Below are 21,898 nucleotides of genomic sequence, written 5' to 3' on the forward strand. Positions count from 1 at the left end.
TAGGACTGAACCAGATGTCCTCTGAGGTCTCTTCTGACATTTGCAAACTTGTCTGAAGTTGGCTGAGTGGCTGGCCTCACCCCTACCCAAGATTCCTTAGTCAAAGTCCTGTAGCCGGGGTGGTTTTCAGGCAAGCACGAGGTGTGAGGTGCTTCTCCCAAAGAAACATCTGCACCCCTCTGGGCAGATTCCTGCCTCGGGTGTGTAGTGGGAACAGGAAAACAGCAAGAGGCGTTCTCTTACTCAAGTGATACCCAAGGGCTGCTTCTGTCCCTGGCATCCCCCAGCTTTCTGCCTTCCTGACCACCCCCAGCAAACAGTAAAAGTCTCAAACGATGGCAGCAAGAGGGAAGAGACAATTTCTCATGCCATTTGCAACCTTCCTCTCCTGGAAGACAAACCTCAGCACTCAGACAGGAAGCCATTGTCCAGCTGGGATCCCTTTTCTCATGAGAACTTCCCACGCACTGGGGGAGGGCCAGACTGACACAGCTCGGGCCTTTCTCAGGATGTGGCCCCAGGGCTGGGGCACTGGAGAGAAGGGAGGACCCACCCATGGTTTAGGCTGCCTCTACTGCTCCTCCCAGGCCCCCACCCCCATTTTCCCCGACAGAGGCCTAGGGAAGTGGGACTGGTTTCAGAGTCTGTCAGTCTTGTCAGTCTGTCAGTCTGTCAATCTGGGTCCCTCCCCACCTCTCTCTCTCTCCCTCCACCTCACAGCAAAGGGGAGATGCAAGCCATGGGTTCAGAGCCAGAGAGGAGGACCATCTTCACAGCACCCTGCTGCAGAGAGGAAACTCCTAGAACCTGGAAGCAGCCAGCAAAGCCCTCAGCTGTTTTGAAAGAAGGGCTCCCCTCCCAGGAACTCTGACCTGAAAGCACATGGATCATCTGGAATCCCACCCATCGTTGGAGATTGAGTCCCAAGTCACCAGCTCCAGAAAACCATTCCAAAGAGCACTGTCAGGGAGAACAGAGCAGCACAGGGTAGCGCTCACCAGCAAGGTCTAGAATGAGCACTGGAGTCACACTGCTAACCGTTACCCCTGTATGGGCTGGGCGCCATCTTCTCATTCCTGCGCCCTTGCTAAGTAAGTAAAGTAGGGATCCTAAAGCACGGTGTCTACCTACAGGGCAGCTGTGCGCGTGAGTCACAAATACACAGGTAAAGTGCCTGGTACTGGTACCAGGTCTGTCATATACTAAGTGCTCAACAAACAGCAGCTTTATTATTCCTCCTTTGTGTTCCCATAACACCTGCATTCTTCTCTATCAACTGTCACGGTGTGGTTGGCTCTGCAACAAGCACTTCTCACAGGTCAGTCCCCCGCCCCACACCTACCCACCCAAGCCCCGGGGCAAGTATTTGTTCTGCTCATTTCTTATCCCAGATCTTGGCACAAAATCTGAAGGACAGAAGATGCTTGGTAGAAAACTGCTTTGATTGTGTGGGCAAAATTCTGCCCACATTTCAAGGCACTGTCATGTTCCTGATTTGACATGAGGCAAGGACAAGTAACAGCCAAGAGAATCCCCCTGCAAGGTACAGCTCATGTTCTCTAAATCTGGTATGAAAACATCCTCCTGACCTGACAGGATCAGGGCCAGGTCAGGGCAGAGCATGGTCTTGGATGTCAGCCAGAAGAGTTTCGGTTTTACTCAGGGGCCCAATCTGCAACTCTGTCAATGGCCTGAACTGTTTTGAGTATTATTACTTCTTGATAGTCATTCCCACCCGCAAGCAGTGTTTAAGAGGAAGGATAAAAACGAGACCTAAACAATACTCCCACGATGTCTGGCACATATCAGGAACTGATAAACTTTACATTCATTTTCACGAGCAAAGCAGACCTTTACTTCTGGTTTTTGGAGGACTGTCTGGCTATCTGGAGACAGGACAGGCCAAGAATAGAGCAGGATGAGCCTTTGGTCGGTGGGGGGCGGGGGTGGTGTGTTGCTTTGCTTTCCCTTGCTCCAGCTCACTGACACCAGCCCCTTCCCCCACTTGCCTTCTCAGCAGAGCAGTCTGGGCTGCTCTCTTGACTGACAAATGGCCTCCATATGGCCTGTTACCCTTTTACCTCCTCCCATTCTTGCAGCTCAGGGACTCAGGGGAACAGGCTGCCAGCTATGGCTGTGCCCCCACCACTCCCCCTCCTACTGTCATGAGTGCTAAAGGAAGGGCGGCCAGGAGGACCACTGGCCTTCATCCTATTCCTTCCAGGCCTGGAGCGTCACCCAGGGCAGTGACCTACAGAGCAAAGCCCACATGACAGTGGGATGACAGCAGAGCTGGCAAGCCAAGCCATTCCATGTGCAAGAACAAATGTTACTACACATCCCTTGACAGTGGTAGTGATGAAAGGGTTAAGGGAAAGAAGATGATGTTTATTTTTCTTTTTTTTCACCAACTGTTATTTCCTGGTCTCACCTCCTTCACCCTACCATCTAACTAAGTTGTACATGTGATTGCTCTCCCCGCTCAGAATCCGCCATCTCCAAGAGGATGCAGGCTAGTCCTCTGGAGAAAGGTCCCCTTCTGCTGCCTAGCGCACTGTTCAGCTCCAGAAGGGTCACTGATAAGCAGGTGATAATTAGCACTCTGGCTTGGAGTCTGAAGCAAGGCTGAACTCAGGCGCGAAGATCAGGGTTGGGGTTTCATTTCCAACTCTACTCGTAACTCCTAATGCCAAGGCCAGTGCCACGCATACACAGTAGGCCCTCAAGAAACATAAATTTAAATTTAAGACAGATTTAGTGATTTCTTTTGTCCAGCAGGATGGAAGTAGAAGAGAGGAGGAGAATGAACATGTATCACCAGCTGCCACCCTGGGCACTTCAAAGCTGCCAACCCATTTAATACTCCCCTTCTACCAGGAAGGCAGTAGAATACTCAGTTTTCTCAGACAAAGAAACAAAAGCTTTGAAGAATTTAGTAATGTCTGAGGTTACCTGGCTACTAAGCATTACAAGTCTGGATTCAAACTCTAGTTTGCCCTTCTCCCTCTTACACAGAAGCTCCTTGATTACAGATGTGAGCAGAAAAAATTTACCCCAAGACCTACAAAGGTATAACACGGGGTGGGGTAGGACTGACAAAAGTTGCAGTGTCCTGTCTGGAGAAGAATGTGAACAGGCGAGTTTACCTGTGCCCAGAGGACTCAGCTCAAATCTCAAGTGGGCCCACATTTTTCAGGAGCAATGGGGGGGGGGGGTTCCTTCACTAACCCCTGAGAGTGACAAACAAGCTATTTAGGGACTGCTGTTACCAAAGCTGGAAGAGGAGAACGTATGGGGGCATTTTCAGCTAAGAACGCGGTCTTCCTAGAAGGATATATGAAAGGAAGGTTGTCACTAAATGCAGAATGGGGAGGTGAATTAGAATTAGACAGTGGGCTGATTTCTGGGCCAGCTCCTGGAACACAAAGGGTCACTGGGGCATCTCCGCCAAAGCCCCAAATAATCAGTCTCTGCCATGTGCCACCAAACAGTGACTCGGGCAGTGTTCTGCTTCTCCAAGGTGCTCAACAGAACACTGTTACTCACTGAGGCCCTACCCAACTTCAAAGAATAAAAGGAAGGAATCGGTATAAACTCTGACTACAGATGGTGACAGAGAGCAGGTGTGGACTAAATCAACCAACAAAACACCATCGTTCCCTGAAAACCAATCACCAGTAACTGAGGGGCAAAGATTTAAATGGTCTTTCTGAAGAAAGATGTGACTGGGTCTCCTCATGACATATAAACTGTAACTAACAGACTGAGTCTGAGCTGTAAACATGAATTAAGAATTAAGGGAAATTCCACTGAAGCAGACTCAGAAGGGTGGACAGAATGGACAGCCAGACCACTCAATGTCCACTACCCAAAGAACTATCAGTCACAGACCCCTAGCAGAGCATCTCAGTGGAAAGAATCCTCATTTATAGGCCCCAAGAGGGAAATATGCATACTGCATCTCCTACAAGAAACTGATTACCCCTACACCTCAATCAATGAGAAATCATCATCACCATGAACTGCTGCTTTTCTCCAACAGACTCTGGTTCAAAACAACCCCTCCCAACTTCCTCCTCCATAAAATAAAGTTCCTCTATTTTGTCTGTTGGACTTATCTCTATGGTTTTGTCATAGTTTGCATGTCCCGAACTGCAATTCTCTGCTATTCCTAAGTAAACCCATTTCTGCTGGTAAAACAAAGGACTTTTATTTTTAAGGTTAACAAAGGCACGCCATGAAGTAAGCCTTGTACATTCTGTGGGGGCTCAAGTCGGGCCTGACTTTACCATAAGTCAGGGACAGGAAATATAAAAAGAAAAGGTTTTTTTATTTGTTAATGTTGTTGTTGCTGTTGTTTAGGGTGAGTGGGGGTAATGAAGCCCTTACAACCTTTGAACCAATAGGTATAAGGCACACGGTGACAATGGGCATAGGCAGTTGGGAATCCACAGTTATAAAGTCCACTGATCTGGGTATTCTTCCTCCTCTGTCTTGTGGGGGATGGGATTCTCTTCTTGAAACACTTGATCTTAAACCACTCTGTCTCACATGGCCACCACAGAAAACGCAGCTTATCAAGACTTCTTGCCTTCCTTTGTACCTTCTAGAAAGTGAACTTACCACCCTGTGCCACCATCAGCTGATCAAGGATAATGAAGAGTCAAACTCTCCCAAGGGTTTTTGTTGTTCTTCTCTAGCTTTTAACATTTGGGTCTTTCTAAAATTCTGGACCAGAGGGGGCCACTGAGGTCAATGGAGAGGTGGCCTGCCACAGGGTACTCTGTTCATTCTCCCAAGCACGGGAGACAAATCCTTCCCAATTGCTTTTCTCTGAGGCCTATTTATGCCTCTTTTAAGACACTTTAAAAACAGCGGGAATCCATTAAAATCCACTGTGAGGTCCAAGGCAGGGCACATGGCTCTCAAGGCGCTTTTCCAGAAGACTGAGACTTGCCTCCCCTTTGATTTAGCCTGTGTATTTACCATCCTGGCTCCAGCACAGTGTGGAAACTCCTAAATAACTAAGCAGAGCATCCTCAGAACAGATTAATAAAGGCTGGGCCCAGACCAGGTCAGAGTCACAGTAGGATGTCAACTGTGCTCTTACTAATCATGCTGAGGCCTGTGATCCTGTCACCATTCTCCCACCGCCCCATCTCTCCTGGTCTTTGGACCCCTGACTCTGCCAAGTCATTTCTGACTAACCAGTCCAAGATCCCTGGTCAGAACATATTGCCCGTTGCAGCCTCGCCCATTCTATGTGTCAGTAGGTAATTATGTTCAGATGTCACACAGGTAAACAGAAAATATCCTTTAACTTTTTGTCTTCCAAAAAGCGGGTTTAATAACTTTCACCCAGAAGAGAGTGAAAAACATTTACAAGTGTTGATTCTTAATATCCCTGGGTTTCACTTTCCTAATAGGAACTACACTTCAGTAATTTAACAAATATCTATTAAACACCCACCTACCAAGGCGCCAGGTTGGTGCTAGAAATTCAAGAGTAAATAATACATGGTTCTGTCCCTAAAGACTTTAGACTCTTTGAGGACATCGATAAGGATCCCCAACCAGGTAATAGTAATATTTACTCTGCTTATCTCCTAGAGTTCATATAAGGATTACATTTATCCATTCATTCTTTCCACAAGTCTTTACACTAAGTCCCAAAGCACTGTTGCAGGCAAGGGGAGAAGAAGAGGGGCAGATAAAAAGACATAGACTCCCCTCTCTGAAAGCTTACTGTCTAGTACGTAACCATAATGGACACATTAGAAATCAACAGGAAGTTCTGAAGAAGGACTAATCTAATGAGGAAGAGATCAGAAAGGATGCAACAAATGGTATTAGAATTCTGACTTTTGGGGCAAGCAGGATTATGACCATGGGATAAAGGAGAGCAGGAAGAACATCTAAGGGGGAGATGAGAGCACCATCACAGGCAGAGAAGTAAGAAGAGGTCTATATGGAAAGCAGCAGAAGCTCCCATGTTTAACCGGAGACAGCTGACATTTAGAAAATCAGGCTGGCACCACAACGGGGAGATCCTGAATACAAAGCTGAGAATTAAAAAATACTGGGTTCCTTTTCCATAAAATGAGATTTTAAGGACCTTTCCAGTTCTAAAATGCAAAGTGATGTTGCTAATAATAAAATGAAAGCCTGCTCTCTAGAACTAATCCAGCAGAAAAAGCCAGCCATATAAACGTACCTGCCTCCTCTCGAAACTATTTTTCAACGGAGCAGGGTATGCTGCTGTGGTGGAGTCGGAACAGGGAAGGACAGAGAGGAAAACCATGTGAGTTTTCTGGTGCAGATTCATCATGCTGCCTAAGTTTGCCTAGGTGTGTGTGTGCGTGTGCGTTTGTGTGTGTGTGCGTGCATGCGTGCGTGTGTGTGTGTGTGTGTGTGTGTGTGTGTGTGGTGGGGGGGTAGAATGCTAGGAAAGAAATGGAGGGATTGGAGCAGAGAAAAGGAACACAAAGGTGTCCTGTGGTCAGTTTCTTTCCCAGGGTTCACTCACATGGCAGCAGATGGCCTATCCACAGAGGAGTGGATCTCAGAAAGCAGCTGCTCCCAGGTCCTGATTCTAACAGCTGGGGTTACAGGACCTCTCTGCACAGGCTGCATGCTAGAAGTCAATGGGCTCCATTGTGCCTTCATGCATGCGCTCTCATGTCCAGGCTAATGCCCTATGCCTGCCTGGAAAAGAAGACTGGGAAAAATAACACTACGGGCTCCCTTGGGGGCCGAGCAGGCACTTGCAAATTAATGGAAAGACAGAGTATTATAAAGTTCAATTTTATTTAAATTACCTTGACTTTGCTAGGAAACTATTGAGATGCTAACTATTTGAGAGATAAAGGACTTGCCCATAAAAGGGTCAATGGGTCAATGAGGGGGGCAGGAGGGATAGATTATAAGTGGAGGAGAGTCACAACTGCCTCTGATCTCCTCTTCTTCCTGGCTGACATGCACGAAGGAATCCGGCTCTCCCATACCAACCAAAAAGCAGGCAGGGTGTTTCATGTACGAGAAAAGGGGATAAAAATCCATAAAACCATGTGTGTGTACACAGAGGAGCGTAAGTGTACGATTACATAATTAGGCACATTAAAGTATTTATACTGCTGAGACGAAAAGCCCCTACTCAAAGGCATTCCACCAAAGTTGAAAGGGGAAAAAGAAAATAGAAAATAAAGCATCTAATTGCAATCTTCCACAAAGCCAGACATCCCCAGCTGGTGCCACAGCTGAATTCTCTTAATTAACATGTTGTAATGGCAAGTATGAAAGACACTGTATGCTTACCAACTCCATGCTGTGGCCAGCCGGCCGTGGGAGAAGCCTGCAACACTGCGGTAATTAAAGAGTTCTTCTCTTTCTACTATAGTGCACTGAGGTGGGGTGTCGCTTATACTGCTTCAAGCACACACGTGCAACTCCACACGGAAAGACAGAGGCGGAGACTGGAGAATATGAAAAAGCTCACACAGCCTAGGAGCTAGCTGGTTTATTCTGGTGGTGGTTTTCTTCTTACCTCCACCCTGCCCCCTAAACTTGGGGCTTTTCCAGTGAGAGGAGGCTGGCAATGTTTGAGCAGCCAGGTCTTTTAAAATAGAAGTCTACCTGACAGCTTAAAATCATAATGTATCTGAATGGAAAAGAGATGGTAGACATTAGCATATAAATGAATACAATGAGGGGGTAAAGGCATTAATACATCAGAGAGTAGGTCAACACAGAATGAATTCTAAAGGACCGGCTCTCAGTTCTGGAAGGGCCTTGCGCACTTACAGAGAAGCTTTTATTTTTGCATAACTCTTTGTTATTCCAGAAGCTGGCTATAGGTAGTCCCCCCAGTTCCCTGAAAGGGCCCCCCAAAGTCAAATAATAGGTTTACATGTATTATAAGGAAGTCATGTCCTCTGAGCCAAACAAGATTGTAAAATGCCTAATTATACTCTGCCTTTTAGATACGATCTTGGTCAATACAGTTTGGCAGTTTTATATATTATTCTTTAATTCTGTTTATTCGTCTTCATAATTACGCAGGGCTGTTGACTCAGTCAGCGAGTGTTCACCTGACACGAACAATTCCCCACTCTGGCATGCCCACTGAATTTTCAAAAGCTTTTCCTTAATTATATCAATGTTAGAAGAGCTACCCTTCTTCTAACTACAATTAGCAATGTCTTTTTTCCAATTTCAACTCACCCTTGCAAAATAAAGGTCCAAAACACTCAAGGTCCTGCTCCAGCATACATGGCTGCACAGCTGGGGCCGGCTCAGGGCACAGCACTCAGGACACACACTCAGGGTACGTGCTCCAGGCACGGCACTCAGGGCACGTAGCCACAACCCGCGGCTGCTCAAGAGTTTCTTCTTCAACTGCTGCACAAAAGTCCAACTTCATCACACAAAGGCAACTGGTATCAGCTTCCAATAGACCAAAGAACAGGTAGTGCCAAAGACAAATGTTTAAAAGCTGGTGGCTCAGTGTTGCTTTAGAATCATCTCACAAGGTGTCAAATTTGCATTCTTTGCCTCCTGGTTCCCCTGGCCCCAGAGGCCCACAATCGTATCAGTGAACTCAGAGAAAGTAAATTCTTAGGTAGGCCCAGATACAAAAGAGAAGTGTGCCTAGGATCCAGGCTCTCTGGGCTCAGCAGCACACACACCTGCGTTCTATAAGAAGCCAGGGCTGCATATCCAAGGCGGAGGTCTGTGCCGCACCAGGATTAGTCGCGCTCATCAGCACCTGCCCCAAGCCTGTTCCTCAGGATGACAGCTCATCCCGGGCTTCCCCAGCCTCCATGCGTTGTTGAGAGAAAATGCTTGTCACACATGCAATCAGGGAGCCTTACAATCTTGGCAGATGTCTCTGGCCAGACCCTGCAGTGGAACAAGTTAGTAGAACAATGGTTCCTTCCCCAACAGGGAGCAACGTGGCCTGTGGGTAATGGAATCAGTGTGCCTCACAATCTCCATGCCAGTGCGTATTGTCCTCTCGGGCTAGCCCACGTGTATCTGCAGCCCTTCTGCAAAACCAAATGAAACCGTGCACCCCAAAACTGCAGAGCAACTGATTCTGAACTCCAGGCCTGCTGCTTTCCCCTCTTCCCTGTCTCCCTCAATCTTTCCATCTAGCCTCACCTCTCAGAAGGACAGAGAAAAACAAACATAAAGACTACCAGGCCCTTCCCAAATGTGGGGCAGGGCCCCTGAACATCAAGTCCTGTTTTAGGGAGCACCCTCTCCCACAACCATAAGGAGACCCTCTCCCAGTAACTATAATGAAGTGGTTACTCAGAATGGGTTTAGCAGTTTATCTACCAGCAATCCAGAGCAGAGCACCTGGGAAAAACAGGAAGAAAGCACTGGTCTTACAAGACCGTAATACGAAGTGGCAGCTGAAGACGCAAGGCTCCAGCCAAGTGTCCCTCCAGGACCTCTCCTTGTGCCAGGGACGCAGACCCCTAGACAGAGAACCAAGGCTGGCAGTGGAACCTCTGCCTGGCCTACACCCTGGTCTGGCAACAGGCTGGGGTGATCCTCAAAGAGGAACTGCTTGCTGCCCAGGGCTGCATCCACAATGCCTACCCTGGCCATGCTGTGGGTCTGTGCCAGGGAGCTTGGGCTGTGGTGGCTGGGAGTGGCAGGCCCGGCCCAGGCCCAGCAGCTGCTATTGAAACTGTCATTCATTTCCTGACTTAAGAGAACTGAGCAGTACCTCCCTTGGCAACAACTCGCTTTCCCCTCCCACTGGAAATTAATAGATCTTGCGATAAGCATAACCTGCTTATGCTTGTTTGTCCTCAACTGCTACAATCTCTCAACAAAAATTTATTTTCCCAAGTTTCATTTTTCACTAAGAGCAACTACTAGATAGATAGATACTCTATTAGGAAGAGCATGTTTTCACTGGTCCTCTTTGCTTTTACTTACAATTCAAAGTTACCCAAATTCCTTATTTAAAATTGTTAAGGGGGTACAGGTCCAGGGGAAGGTAACAATACGCAACACCGGCAAAGGATGTGGAAACAGCACTTTTACTGCTCGTTAGGCATGATATGACTCGCGCCAACTGGACCTGAGCAGTAATCCCTGGTAACTCACATTCTACAATGATGCCAGAGGCTTGGAACCTGCAGCACATTATGCCTGGTCCCACAGGGCCTATCAGGGGATATCCCTTCTACACCGAGCAGGGCCTGGTTGGAAAAAGCTTTACTCAGGGTGGCACTCAACAGCTAGTCCTACTTACTCAGACAGCAACGACCTCATGGCTGGAGTTGTTGTGCCCTCCTAGGGGAGATGCACAGGGCTACTGGCACAGGCCCCTGGGACCATGTTCATAAGAGACTTCCACCAGGCCATTCCTTCCCTGCTAGAACCTAACTGCATGACTTCATCCCAAGAACTATGGATAGAGTTGGGAACCCCTCCCACTGCGCACCTAGAAGAACACTCCAATTTGCCCTAGTAAACTAATCTTCCAAAAAAACAAAACAAAACCCATGTTTTTCCAATGCTCTTTTCTTAGAATCTTCGAAAGCCTGCCAATTTCTTTCTACAAGTAGAAATGTTTCTGCTGGATATGCAAGGCTCTCCACAAAATTCTCGTCCCATTTCTCCAATACCAAGCCCCACGAGGTTACCTGCACTGGCCTTACTCACCCATGACCATGGCCTCAGATCAGCCCTCTGGTTCTTCTCAACTTCCCGTCTCCTCACTATCCTCCACTTTTCCCTCCATCAATTCAAACCCAACATCCTGTGCAGGGCTGATCTCAGTGCTCCCTCCTAAAGGAACTTCCTTCCTCTGGGCTAAAACATCCACGGCCACACAACCTAGCACACAGTTACATACCGTCTGTTGCTACACGTGAGTTGATACTGTCTCTCCAGGGTACTGTGAACGTCCCAAAAGGACACAGAATCTTCGGGCTCTCTGCTCAGCGGGGAGCCTGCTTCCTCCCCTCTCTCTGCCTGTTTCTCTGCCTGCTTGTAATCTCTGTCTGTCACATAAATAAAATAAAATCTTTAAAAAAAAAGGGGGGGGGCGCCTGGGTGGCTCAGTGGGTTAAGCCGCTGCCTTCGGCTCAGGTCATGATCTCAGAGTCCTGGGATCGAGCCCCACATCGGGCTCTCTGCTCAGCGGGGAGCCTGCTTCCTCCCCTCTCTCTGCCTGTTTCTCTGCCTGCTTGTAATCTCTGTCTGTCATATAAATAAAATAAAATCTTTAAAAAAAAAAAAGGACACAGAATCTGCCTTTACCTGCCTGGGCACGTTTAAGGCACTGGACAAACATCTGATGGAGGCTGTATCTGGAAGGGCTGAGACCTCTTACAACACGGACTGATTCATTGCTTTAGAAGACCCTAGCTCTTGCTTCCCTCAGAGTCTCTCCTGCCCACACCCCACTGCTGGACGCAGTCCTGGCAAACTCTGAGACTTCTGCCTGCAAACAGCCAGTATTCTGGCTTGCATCAAAGCTTCGAACAAAGGATTTCACAACATCCCCACCCCCTCCAGGCTCCAAAGCTCTTCAAGGGCACCCTGTTTAAACAAGAGGTGCGGTATATTTTTGGGAAATGATGAAGCAACTTCCCATAAGAGAAAAGAAAAAAAATTCCCCAAGTGTAAAAAGGCTTCTTGGAAAACCAACAGAACAGCATTCCTGCCAGGACAGAGAGAAAGGATTTGACATCTAGACTCTTCATGCTTGGCAAAGGAGCCGGCTGTGCAGCGAACAGGGAACGGGAGCTGCAGGGAGAAAAAGGAGGCAGATCCTAATGGGCAGACATGGGACTCAGCACTGTGTTCAGAGCCAGAGGCCCAACCTAATGCTTCACTTGATACTGCCCAAGGTGCCACTGGGAGCTCCCCTACCTCCTCTCCCCCTCACGTGCCTTCAACACCAAATTGAAGGGTGCGAATGCAATCGTATTTTACATCCACCAGAAACACCTGCTATTGAAAACAGTTGCACAGAGACACCTTCAGTGGTTGGCAAATCTTCTGGCAATAACCACTTTTGGCGGAGGTGGTGGGGTGGTGATTTTGTATTTCATACATTGGTTTGATTACATAAGGTTTGTTTTCTTATGTATTCCAGAGCGCCTGGGTTTCAGGCAAGGAGGCGTGGACAAACTGGGGTAGAATGAGAGAACCCCTATCATTTGCTTGATCTGCAAGCCTTATCTAAGTACTCCTAATATTTCACTTTTGTAGCTACTAGTACTCAAACATGACAGCAACATTAGCACTGCTCCTTAAGTAGCAAGAAAAAAAAGCATTAGCTACAAAGGAAACCTCTTAGGCCCAGGTCCATATGAAGACCTAATGTCTCCACAGCTAGCAACACAGCATTTGTAAGCCTTGAGACCTCACTCCCGTGGCGTAAGCCCCTTCTCCTGAACTTGAGAATTCATATCCACCTAGCCTGTCTGCATAAATTAGAAGGCAGTGTGCAACAGAGCAAATCTTAGCTTTGCCCTTATCAGCAACATAACCCAAGGAATAATAACTCTTCCCCTTGTGCTGTCTTACTTTCCCCACTTACCTAGAGAACACTCTCCAGAACTACAATAAACTACAAACTGCCAAAGAAAGTCAACTCCTTTCAGATGCAGTAACAAGGTGAAGAAGGTGCCTGCCACCTGCTAGCCTCTGCCTTGAGCTCCCCCGCAGGGCCTTCCCTGTCTTAACTGCCACCCCCACCCCTCTTCTAGCAAGGCCACTTAGGCCGGCAGTCTTTCAAAGCAGAAGGAGCCTCTTTTCTTGGTACCTTGTGGACTCCCATCATAAAGCTCTTTCAGGAAATAAAAAGTTAATCTTCCTAATTTGCATCTCTAACAGATTTCCAGGGGTCATGAAATTATATTTTTTAGGCTTTAAAGGGGAGGTGGGAGGCTGGGTGTGTCTAAATGGGAAAAGCAGCACCAACCAGTACCATCTCCGAGGACAGCCCTTCTGCCAGCAGCATAACACATACACGCAATTCATGTAGCACTTTTTAAATATACCAGTCAATTTACTACACTTCAAAATAAGCAACGGCTGAATGAGTGGTGGGGAGAGTGAAGGACGAGGCGTTTCCAACCTCCTCATTCAGTGCATCCTCTTCATGCAGGCAGGATGTGCTGAAGATTTACTAGGATGTCTACATGGGCTCCTTAACCACAAAAGAAATCCCCTTCTCTTGCAGCTACTGAACAACTGGGTTGCAAAATGACAGGGGCCAATCCTGTATCAGAATTTATGGGGAAGGAACTTGTGGGGAAGGGATGGAGACTGAGCTGCTGTGCCTTAACAAAGCCACAAGTGAAACAAAGACTTAACCAAAATTAACCTCGAGTGTTCGTTTTAATTGGAAAGACTGAGTCAGTGGGGAGACAAAGATGAAAATGAAAGCATCCTCTCCGAATTCATACTTGTTGAGTTTTGTGTGGTCTGAGAGTCAAACAGGCTCTCCTCTAACACAAGAAAGGACAGCAGCACTTGAGATGGAGGGAATAGCGCAAGGCACCACAGGATTTTTATTATGGGAATGACAAAGAGCAGTCTAGAGCACAGGAGAGGGAAGTGGCTAGAAAGGAAGCTGAAAGCACAGATGAGGATTACGTTGCTAAGGCATATGCACCTTAATGTACATCTTGAGTGAGCCCTGAGTTTGACTTCTTTTGTTTTAAGGAGAGAAGGCTGGTTCTAAGTCTGAAATTCTCAGAGTTACTCTGGTAGCAGGGTAGAAGGCAGACCTGAGGGGAGGGAAGTGGGGGAGACAGTACGAGTGTGGAGAGAGATGATGAGGCCTTGGATGTCAGCAGTGTTTTCTCTTGTAAGGGGCCATCATTCATACCCCAGACTACAGTTAGCACACCAGCTGCCTGCCCACCTGCCCAACGCAGACACCACCAGGACGAAGAGCTCTGGTGCTTCCATGCTAAACAAACTCAAGTGTCCAGTGGAAAGTGGGGGTTTTGAAAAGGAGGTATGCTTCCAGAATCCCAGTCACTGGGAAGTTCTGGTCCCTTGGGCAGCAAGCTACAATGAACTAATGAATGCAAGGATCCAAAATGAGGGTGTACACCATCTCGACAAGAGACTACTATATTTTGAAAAATGCTAGGAAACTCTCTTGAATGAAAGGAATATGAAGAAGGTGCCTAAATCCCTGCTGATCCTTCTCCCCCAATCCCCTCCCTCACCTCCCCTAAATAAATAAATAAATAGATAGATAAATAAATACATAAATTCCATTGTGAGGATCTTTGTGGGAAATATTCTATTCAACCTATGTAAAAGTTTCTTAAGAGGGTGTGAAATTTAAAAACTATTCCTCATGGCTGAAGAGCCTGGGAAACAGCAGATGCCACTCACAAAAATATATTCCAAAACTTCTAGAAGAAAATATAAGAGCCCATCTTTATGAAAATTGGAAAGAATTTCTTAAATAAGTTTTTAAAAACCCACTACATTCCAGAAGGGAAAAAATATTAATAAAGTTGTCATTAAAAGCAGCAATGGTTCTCAAACTCTTTGTTATAGGCCCCTTTATACTATTAAAAGTTGAAGATCCCCCAAAGATTTATCTATGTGCTACATCAATGTATATCACAGACAAAAATGTAACTAAAAAAATCTGTATTGTGTATTCATAAATTTAAAAAATAAAAACAAAAGGGGCGCATGGGAGGCTCAATGGTTAAAGCCTCTGCCTTCTGCTCAGCTCAGGTCATGATCCCTGGGATCTAGCCCTGCATCCTGCATCGGGGGGGTCTCCGCTCAGCAGGGAGCCTGCTTCCCTCTCTCTCTCTGCCTGCCTCTCTGCCTACTTGTGATCTCTGTCAAATAAATAAAATCTTTAAAAACAACAACAACAAAAAATGTCACAGCAATCATGTTAACTCATGTCATGTAGCCTCCAGAAACTCTACCCCACACCTGTGAAAGAATGAATGAGTACAAAAAAGGCAAATAGCATCTTAGAATTGATATGAAAACAGTTTCAAACCTTGTCAACCTGCTTAAAGGATCTTAAGGACCCTCAAGAACCTCAGCCATAGATAAAGGGAGGGGCCTAGCTGGCTCAGTTGGTAGAGCATGTGACTCTTGATCCCAGGGTTGTTTTGAGCCCCACAATAATAAAATCTTTTAAAACATCTACAAAATAAGAGAAGTTAATCAAGAAATACAAAATTAAAGCCACATGTGGATTCATGCCCATCCACTGGCAAAAATTCGTATCTAACAATATCAGGTATTGCAGAGCAAGTGGAGAACTAAGGATGTTCCTATACATCAGTAGTGGTGGAAATGGATACAACTACTTTGGAAACCCACGTGGCAACATGTAGAAAGCTGGAGCTGTATACCTCTGTTAATCCAGCAGCCCTGCTGCTAGATATCTATGCTACAGAAAATCTTATATACATGCTTATGACACATGTACAAGATGCTCCTTGTTGGGGTGCCTGGGTGGCTCAGTCATTTAAGAGTGTGCCTTTAGCTCAGGTTGTGATCCCAGGGTCCTGGGATCGAGCCCGGCATCGGGCTCCCTGCTCAGCAGGAAGCCTGCTTCTCCATTTCCCATTCCCCCTGCTTGGGTTCCCTCTCTTGCTGTGCCTGTCAAATAAATAATATCTCTTAAAAAAAAATGCTCCTTGCAGTACTGTTCCTAACAGTGAAAAACTGAAGTCACCTATATATCTATCAATGAGAGGATGGTTACAAATATTTTGGTATATTAACACAATGCAATGGAATACTGCAGGTAAAATGAACTTATCAATATGGCTAAATCTTAGAAACAATGCTGAGTGAAGGCAGGGAGGGCTATGGGAAATTACAAACATTTAAAAACATATAAAACGATATTCCATATTGCTTAAGAATCTAAGTATAAATATGCAAAATCTGTATATGTAATATATAAAACACATGTAAATACACATGTAAGTATGCAAAAACACAAACATGGTTGGAAGGATACACGTGAATTTAGGACACTTCTCAAGCAAATATGGCAAAATAATACATCTGGGCAACAAGGCCCCAGGTATGATATTGGTCTCCATAGTTTTTTAATGTTTTTAACATTTGAAATTTTTCACTGAAACACTGAAAATGAGATAATAGATTTCAAGTGGCTACCTCCTGGAACCTACTGCACACTTAAGTGTCAATATTTTACAATCCCAAACTAAGGCATATATATCATTTCTTAACAGGGGTATTTGGTAACTTGGTAACTTATCTAATCCTCCTAACTACCAGAAGTCCCATTTGGTCCCAAAATACAAACAGAAATCCCAAGATTCACCAAGACTGGTAAATCCTATGGAAGACCTGGGATTACCTTTTCCTGGGCTTTCAGTGTATATAGGACCCCGAATCCCAGACCTGTTTGCATCCAATGATTGACCCCTGACCACCACCCCCAACCCCAGCACACTCATCTGAAAGCTAAGCTACCAAATAGCATCTGTAAAAATGCTTTTCTCGACAGTCAGAGGAACATGCAGTAATTCTGGGCATGGACTTCATTTTCAGGCTGCTCAGCCTCAACGGCCCCACCACCCGCCTTCAAGACAAGGGAGCAGCCAGATTGCCCGGGCTGCTGCCAGAGTTAATTTTCATCATTTAACCTCCACTCCACCCATTCTTCCTTACTTTAGCCTAAAAGCTTAGTCCATAGGAGAGGGATCTCTATGATGTCCAAACCCAGGTCCCCTTCGTGCAACATGGAAGGCACGAGCATGCCCTTAGGGTACAGTGTTTTTCAAAGTGCGCCCCCCCACAACCTGTGACAGAACAACGGGCAACTGGTTAAACAGCTTCTGCCTCTGGCAGGGAAATAATGAAATAACTGCACCCTTGGTTTCTTCCCTGAGGAGAACTGAAAGGCTGTTAAGACTGCTTGTCTTGTCGAAAAACTCTCAGAGAATGAAGACTGTAGGGCTGCACCCCAGACTGACCACATGATTCTTTGTGGGCGCAGGGAGCCCAAATCAATTTTTAAAAGCACAGTAACGCTGGAAAAGCATCACCCCAGCAGATGTTGGTTTCCTAAGTCTGATAAAGGGACCAAAACTGTACCATGTTCACTGTATCCCAGAGTCTCAGGCAGCTAAATACCAACCAAACTCCCTTTCCCAGAAATCCCTTCCCACCAGCCCCAGTGGAAGTCCCCGCTCTTCTAAGAACCTTCCTGGACGATGTCAGCATGAATTCTCTTCCTTTTAATAACACTCAGTACCTGAACCACTTAAGGGGGATGAAAATGTATTCTTACCTTTCCCCCAGTTAGATGTGAGGGCCTCAGTTCCTGGAAGAGGGCCCAGTGTATATATAAGAGCTTTTTAACACTTAAATGGCTGACTTAATGCTAAAGACAATGGCATAGGGAAGTCAATACTAAAACACACACATATGCACATACACACAAAATTGGTATAAAAAGTATCTGCTTTTTGGGACCTGGGCTCAGATCCCAGCTTTATCCTTGACTGGCTGTGAGCAGTTCATTATTGTGAGGACACCAACATGACATGATACATGAGAAAGTGTTTTGCATATTGTCACCTGCCAACAGTATAAGCTCTTGCAGCTACTACTACCGTTATTTCTCTGATTTCAAGAGCTGATTTATATTATTTATTCCTCTTTCCAACCCACGAAGGAAAAGCACAGAAGCAGGGATTGAAACCATAAGAATACAGAGAAATAAAGCCTCAGAGGCCACAGTTCCCAAGGACTGTGGGCAGCCACCGGCCAGCCAGACCTCACCTACTTGGGCCTTTGCACCCCAACTGGGCAGGGAGGAGGTGCCAGGGAAACCCTCGGCAACCAGAACGGTGTCTGGCACACCACAGGAGAGTTTGCATTACTGCCTGGGATGACAGGCTATGGGGAATCCTTCCCATCTGTACAGCAAGAACTAAGTAAAATTTTATAGGAGCAGGTGAACTAGACTGAGGCCTCCAAGTGTGTGTGAACTTCAGTGTAGCCACAGTCTCTGTCGAAGCCTGTCATTAAAATCATCTTCAAACCACTCTTCCAGCAAATGAAAAGCAGAGTTCAGTATCCAGCTGCCTCTGATTAAAGCAGGGTAGTGGGGGAAAATGAGAAACAGAGTCAAGATTTCCAATTACCACTAACAGGAGGGTTTTCAGAAGGGAGGAAATTAATGGAATCATCAAAAGGCTGATGATTTGACTTAAAATGAATTAAATCAATCTCAGTCTTTCCCTGTTTCAATAAAAACCTTGGGCTGTTCAGTTCTTGAGCTTCCTGAAAGCCGCCCAGGCAGGATCAGAGGGGCTAAGTGACAATTAGCCAAGGCTGGGAAATCTTCTGTTTGCCCCTACAGCCAGGCTGGAAAGACAGGGCCAGACAATAGTTCTGAGGCAAACAAGCTAATTTTTCCAAGCCAGGAGTCTCTTAGCCTGCCAATACAAACATCAGGAAATAAAGGTGGAAAACAGGGTCAAACTCAATCTGAAGAACAGCAAATCCCTCTTGGATGGGGAAAACATTCTGTAACTTACAGGTACCTTAGAAAAAAAGGTAAAGACCAGGGAGCTCAGGAGGTGCCCCCTCACACAGACAGCTTGAGTAGGGCCTTTTGTGATGTCCTCAGACACTCCCAAACTCCACCACACTCAATACACCAACAGGGCAGGCTAGCTTCACCAGCACACAGGTGAGATGAAACATGTCTAGAGGGAGGAAAGGCGGGAGGGCAAAGGAGGACAGTTATGCCAAGCTGGAAAAAGGAAGGGAGAAACTAAAAGAAAGGAAAAGAGGTACAGGGATACAAGACTCTATGCCATTCACCCAGCAAATATTTACCAGGCCTACCAGGAGCACCAGGCCTGGCAGTGGAGGAAGTGGAATAACAATCCTGAGCACCCTGGAAGCAAGAAGGGAACAGAAAGCCTGTGAAACCTTGCAGTCAAGTGTGACGATGTGCAGTAATGGGCCTAGGGCCCAACGACCATGCTAAGTCATTCCTCTCTGGACATGGGTTGTATGGAAGCAGCATAATGGCACAGGCCAGAGACTCTCTAGAAAGAAAAGCTACTCCTATTCCCAAACTGTTCTCTAGTTTCACTTTGGGCAAGGCAGTCTCTGGACAGGACTCTGATCAGTACTGCTTATCAACAGAAGTTTTCCCGTATGTAGAACATTAGAAGCAGGTAACAAGCATGCAGAAGTTCCTGAGCATGGTGGGGGAAGCTATCAAAAGAGGCATTAGTGAATCCCAGGTGTCAGAGCTCACAAGGCCCTGGAAAGCTTGTCCACCTCTCCCCCCACCGCTGAGCAAATAAGGGGCCTTCAGTTACTGCTCTTTAGAAGCAGTGCTGGTGCCGGTGCCGGTGCCCGTGCCTGGGATCCCCGGCTTGGGGCTCTGCTCTTCATACTCTTCACACCCCAGACCTTGAGCTGTGGAAAGACTTCCTAAAATGCAGACTTCCAGGACTGACTACTGCCTAAGAGGGCAGAGTAAGAAGTGGGTGAGGAGGGACGCCTGGGTGGCTCAGTTGGTTAAGCAGCTGCCTTCGGCTCAGGTCATGATCCCAGCCTGGGATCAAGTCCCACGTCGGGCTCCTTGCTCAGCAGGGAGCCTGCTTCTCCCTCTGCCTCTGCCTGTCATTCTGTCGGCCTGTGCTTGCTCTCTCTCCCTCTCTCTCTCTGATAAATAAATAAAAATCTTTAAAAAAAAAAAAAAAAAAGAAGTGGGTGAGGAGAGGATGTCCGGGATGACCTAGCCAGAGGCTCGCAAGGTCCACCCCACACCCACTCCTGCGCTCTCTCTGCAGGACGGTGGGCAAGGACCAGAACCAGCCCACAGAAGGCCAGAGACAGAGCTGTGAGCTTCTTCCCTTACTCACTTAACTTTTTCCTAGTTTCCAAATTACATGGGCCTGCCTGCAACATCCTATTTCTGAACCACTTCTCCCCACAGTGGGTTTAAGACCTCTCTATCCCTCTGTCCCCACCTTACCAAAAATTGCTCTGAAAAGATCAGATGGGCTTATTCACCTCAAGTGTAAACTGGTGGTTTCCAAAATGTGAACCCCAGATCACCAGCAGCAGCATGCAAGAATTTAGCAGAAATGCAAATTCTTGGGCCTGCTGACTCAGAAACTCTGGAGGCAAGCCCAGCAATCTGGGCCCTCCAGGGGATTCTAATGCATGCTCAAACTTGAGACCCAATGGAGCGTATAACCTGTAAGGTTCAACCTGTTGCTTCTCTCCCAATATGTGACTCTTAAATGACACACCTGAATGACCTCTAGAATCTCAAGCCTAGGAGTCCACGTAGCTGCCACTGGAAGGAGAAACTTCCCAACTCAGCATATTCTTCTCTTGCTTCCAGGGTCCAAAACCTTATGCAAGAAAATACATAAACTGTCCTTCAAGCCTTAACCAGAGGCAGGAAAGCATGGGCATGGGGAGAAAGGTGACCCTGCAATGTGAACTGTAAAGCAGGACCTCTCTTCACCAACTCCCGACTAGTGAGGCCTTTCAGAAGGGAGAAAGGTGGCTCAGTGGGCCTAGACCTCTCCCTGACTGTGGCACTGACTTGAGGTTGATCTGCCCAGACACCATCCCACCAAATGCAAACTGCAGGTACTTGTTCTGAAGTAAAACTGGCCTGGGCCAGACACTCAGGGAAGTTTCTGAACCCCCTCCATGGGGTTTCACCCTGAGACCAACAACAAGCACCTACTATGGGTCCCTTGACACTTCCTGGGACACAACGGAGCAGCACGTGAGGCTCCAGGGGTGTGTGTCAGGAAGGTGGGACTGGGGTGCCGGACTGGCACTGCAGGCACTGCCAACCACAGCCTTAAGAGAACAGCATTAACAACCCCGCCAGCTCCTGCTCTCTGTCCTTGTCCCAAACCTACACTGATTAGCCTTCCTCTTCTCTAGCTTATCCCGGGGGCCTATTCTCAAGAGGGACTCTGCGGCTTCTTAGAGAAAAATGGATGTTGGACTTCCACGTCTCTTAAAGCCCTGACTATGACAACCTTGTCTAACCTGACGGTGAAGAAAAACAAAAATTTCTTAAATGATGTCTCCCTTTCTCCATCCACCTTCTTTATTCCCACAAATGAGGCATCATCACATTCAGAGATCCAAGCTTTAGATTTCCACTCCACAGATTTGGGCTTCAAACTCAAGATTTGGGGCTCTGTTGGCAAATTTAGTTTGATCTTGTATAAAAAGGGGCCACTAAATGCCAGCCTCCCACCCAGGGATAAATGAAGGATTAACCAGTTACTGTTAACCAAGTGCTTTGAGCAATTTGGAAAAGAGACGCCACCTTAAAAAAGGAATATTATAATAATCCCTTCCATTAGAATAGACTTTTATTGTTCACCCAGCACTTCTACATATATGACGTCATCTAATTCTATTATCCACAGTCTTAATTATTCCTGCAAGGCCAGGTCTGCCATTACTGCTAACAGAATTTCTGAATACCAGAGAGAGGGACCTCAAAACCTCTGCCCTGCCTAACCACAAGATAGAGAGAACAAGAGCGTGGACAATGAGTTTCTCTGCCGAGAGCCACTCTAAAGAAATCCGAGACATATCTGGACTGGCAGTCACAAAAGTTCTCTATGCCCCAAACACATCATATCACAGACAGTCCTCACCCCAGCGTCTCCGATTACCCCAGCGCCAATCCAAGCTGAAGACTCCTGGAATATATCTGCACACCCCAGATGCTGGCTGCTCTCCCTTCCAAATCAATTAGGAGCCTCCTCCACCCTTCAGCCTCCCGAGGGATTCCGGACTTGAGCTAGACCCCCATGGGACCCTGTGCTATGAATCTGACTGGCTGAAAGAACGAGTCGTTGTCAGAAACGCC

At 46.7% G+C, this 21,898-nt stretch overlaps 1 protein-coding gene across 2 annotated transcripts in view; it reads right to left on the reverse strand.

Annotated features, from left to right (window-relative positions):
• SUSD6 (sushi domain containing 6) overlaps positions 1-21,898 on the reverse strand; it is a 92,927-nt gene that overhangs the window by 15,209 nt on the left and 55,820 nt on the right. Inside the window, exon 1 of one of the 2 annotated variants that reach the window (XM_044231763.1) lies at positions 11,284-11,563. The exons of the other annotated variant lie outside the window; for it this stretch is intronic. Within the exon in view, the coding sequence (XP_044087698.1) occupies positions 11,284-11,317 (34 nt within the window). The 5' untranslated portion in view covers positions 11,318-11,563. Of the gene's footprint in view, positions 1-11,283; positions 11,564-21,898 lie in introns of those variants that run through there. 2 annotated transcript variants of the gene reach the window in all.

The sequence above is a fragment of the Neovison vison genome, chromosome 13 (genome assembly GCF_020171115.1).
Source record: "Neovison vison isolate M4711 chromosome 13, ASM_NN_V1, whole genome shotgun sequence".
Classification (NCBI taxonomy): domain Eukaryota; kingdom Metazoa; phylum Chordata; class Mammalia; order Carnivora; family Mustelidae; genus Neogale; species Neogale vison.